We start from the raw sequence: 3,459 nt of genomic DNA, 5'->3' as shown, positions 1-3,459 counted from the left end.
CGGGAGGCAGAGGCAGGCGGATCTCTGTGAGTTCGAGACCAGCCTGGTCTACAAGAGCTAGTTCCAGGACAGGCTCCAAAACAACAGAGAAACCCGGTCTCGAAAAAAACAAAAATAAAAAATAAAAAAAAAAATAAAATAATTTGTTTTTGAGACAGGATCTCATTGTGTTGACCCTGACTGGCCTAGAACTCCTTACGTAGCCCTGGCTGGCCTTGAATTCACAAGTGTTTCTGTCTCCCAAGTATTGGGGTTAAAGGTGTGCATCACTAAGCTTGGCCATGAATAATTTTTTAAAGTCTCTTTTATCTGTCTTCCTTGTATTTTTTCTTTCCCTCTCTTGATATATGGATCTGAGAACTAAGCACTTAAGATTTGTGTGTGTTGGTTTTTTTGCATCAAGCTGAATATCTATATTCTTCAAGTCATTCCACTGCCACACACAAAACATACTGAGAACTGTGCCTCAGTAGTCCTTCATAGTTGGCATTTTGTAAAGTGTGTAAGATATTTTGGAGAGTACACATGAAAGGACTGTCTTTTTAAACATTGTAGAAAGCTAGATGGGTCAATTATTTAAAAATAGTTGTTGCTTCAAGAAAAATTTTAATCACTTCGATAATCCAGTCTTTCAATTTTGTTTCAATCTTCTGTATAATCATTCCATAGATTATACATTTTAAAGGGATTTCGATATTGTATGTATGTGGATATAGGCAAGTGACTTGTAGAGAATACTTCATTAGAAATTAAGGTGATGTTTGTTTAGAGTACTTTATAATATGATTCAGTTATCAAAGTAGTCCGTTGCTGGGTAGTGGGAGAAGTAAAAATCCTTTAACACCTGAGATTGTTCGTGTTGTACTGTGGTTGAATCTAGGGCTTCATGTGCATTTAGCAAGTACTCTACCACAGAGCTCTATTTCTCAACTTTGTTCTCTCCCTAGAGAGAATCTTGCTTATTTGTTCAGCTGGCTTTAAGTTATGATTTACCCTTCTTACTCTCCTGAATATATAGGATTAAAGACCTTTGCCTCTAGGTCCTAAGGTAATTGCTTTAAACTGAAAATTTTTATTGGCATAGTGGCACTTAGGGTAAGGAGGTGCAACCTAAGTTTGAGGTCAACCTGGGTTACAGAGCAAGACCTTGTCACCAGTAAATAAACATGTATATGAAAGAAAACAGACCACAGTGAACTTTGTCTTTCTAGATGCCTTAATTATTTTCCCTTCTTTTTAGCAATAGCCACAATAAGAAGGTACAAATGCACATGTTAGACTTGATGAGTTCTATCATCATGGAAGGTGATGGAGTTACTCAAGAGTTACTGGATTCTATTCTTATCAACCTCATCCCTGCACACAAGGTCTGTATAGTATCAAGATACTAAAGATCAGTTTACCTAAAGAAATCAGCGATTAGCCTTTTCCTTTTACGATTTTATATAAGAATTTCTATTCTGACGCTAGAATCAGTCTACATTGTCTAAAATATTTAATAGCTTTTTTTTTTTTCTTAAATGTGTAGCCCAGGCTGGCCTCGAACTCATGATCCTCCTGCCTCTGTCTCCTGCAGCAAATCCTACCGGCGTGTGCCACCACAACCGGCTGCTTTTTTTTTTTTAAATGTGTATGGGCTTTTTTTTTCCTGCTTGATTATTTGTGCACTATCTGTGCTCAGTGTTCACAGAGGCCTGAAGAGTGCCTGGAGTTACAGACAGTTGTGAGGCACTAAGTGGGTGCTGGGAATCCTCTGTAAGAGAGGGTACTGCTCTCAACGACAGGCCCCAGAAATGTGGTTTTAGCTTCTTTTTGAGAGGTGTAAGATGAGAGAGATGTTAACAGGTGTTTTTTGAAACAATTGTTTTTTTCAATTTTTTTTTTTTTTTTTTTTTTTTTTTTTAATTTTCGAGACAGGATTTCTCTGTAGCTTTGGTGCTCGTCCTGGAACTAGCTCTTGTAGACCAGGCTGGCCTTGAACTCCCAGAGATCCACCTGCCTCTTCCTCCCGAGTGCTGGGATTAAAGGCGTGTACCACCGCCCAGCTTTTCGATAAATTTTTAACATTTAAATATATGCCATGGCTACCATCTTTCTTAGATCCTTTATTTGTTATAATACATTGGTATATAAGGAAACAAGTAGTCATCATTTCAGAAATAGGTGTTCTGGGTGTGATGGCTCACACCTTTACTACAGTCGCTTGGCAGACAGATCTCTGAGGCCAGCTTGATCTGTGTAGTAGTTCCAGGCTAGCCAGTGTTACATAGTTAGGCCCTGTTTCAAAAGAAGGTTTATCAAGGCCCTTCCCAGCCTTTCCTTGTTGTGGTTTAGGAATTTGAATCTTTGATGATTGGTCTACAATATAACTGAATGATATCCTCAGGACTTCTTCAAATACAATTGATTAAACAATGAAATATTTAGTATTTGAGGATGGGGAGGGAACATGCATTTAGGATAATGTGTTTAGTAAGTTCATGTTGGTTTTAGTTTAGTAAAACTTTCTGTAGGTTGGATTTTTGGCAGCCTGTCATATATATTTTAGAGTTTGTTTTGTTGAGTTCATTTGGCTGGCACCTTCTGTGTAAAACCTTGAATGGAATTCATGTAACTGTTTTCATATTTTGGTAAATTTAAATACGTAATTGTTCAAATGATGTTGTTTCATCAATTCATTTGTAACTTTGCATGATTTGTTTTTCAGAACTTAAATAAACAGTCTTTCGACCTTGCAAAAGTCCTGTTGAAAAGGACAGTCCAGACTATTGAAGCATGCATTGCCAATGTATGTATCTCTATACATTTATTTCAGAACTCTGATTCTTGGATTATGTGGATTTATTATAATCATATGCAGATATATTTCTCGTGAAGATTTTTTTTTATTTTATTTTTATTTTTGAGACAGGGTTTCTCCGTAGCTGTTGGTTCCTGTCCTGGAACTAGCTCTTGTATACCAGGCTGGCCTCGAACTCACAGAGATCCTCCTGCCTCTGCCTCCCGAGTGCTGGGATTAAAGGTGTACGCCACCATCGCCCGGCCTGTGAAGATGGTTTTATTCAGATAAAATATGAAAACATATATAAATATGATCACAGTTGGAAAAAATGTAGCATAAATGTAAAATGCCTTTAAATTGGCCCAATGATAGATATCTTTAAAATCTGACCCCTTCTGCATCTGTATTCGCACTTGCCGTATCCTCCCAAAATTGTCAAACTTTTAATTCGTTTCTGGAATTTTTTTCCCTTTTTTTAAAAAATGGGTCTCATTCTATATCTCTGGCTGGCCTGGAACTTTCTAAGTAGATCAGGCTGGCCTCAGAGATCTGCCTGTCTCTATTTTTTGGGGCTCTGTCTTTATCTGTATGCATTTGCCTCTTTATGTCTTCTGGGTCATTTTTCTAAAATAGTTTCTTCTTTAATAGATGTTTACAAATATATATTTTAAAAGACA

At 37.2% G+C, this 3,459-nt stretch overlaps 1 protein-coding gene across 1 annotated transcript in view; it reads left to right on the top strand.

Annotated features, from left to right (window-relative positions):
- The window catches only part of Pds5a (PDS5 cohesin associated factor A), a 110,898-nt gene that overhangs the window by 38,094 nt on the left and 69,345 nt on the right, over positions 1–3,459 (top strand). Inside the window, exons 5-6 of the mRNA XM_005359391.3 lie at positions 1,241–1,367; positions 2,708–2,788. Of these exons, the coding sequence (XP_005359448.1) occupies positions 1,241–1,367; positions 2,708–2,788 (208 nt within the window). The remainder of the gene's footprint in view (positions 1–1,240; positions 1,368–2,707; positions 2,789–3,459) is intronic.

The sequence above is a fragment of the Microtus ochrogaster genome, linkage group LG1, assembly GCF_000317375.1.
Source record: "Microtus ochrogaster isolate Prairie Vole_2 linkage group LG1, MicOch1.0, whole genome shotgun sequence".
Taxonomy (NCBI): domain Eukaryota; kingdom Metazoa; phylum Chordata; class Mammalia; order Rodentia; family Cricetidae; genus Microtus; species Microtus ochrogaster.
This window is presented reverse-complemented; position numbering and strand designations above follow the sequence as displayed.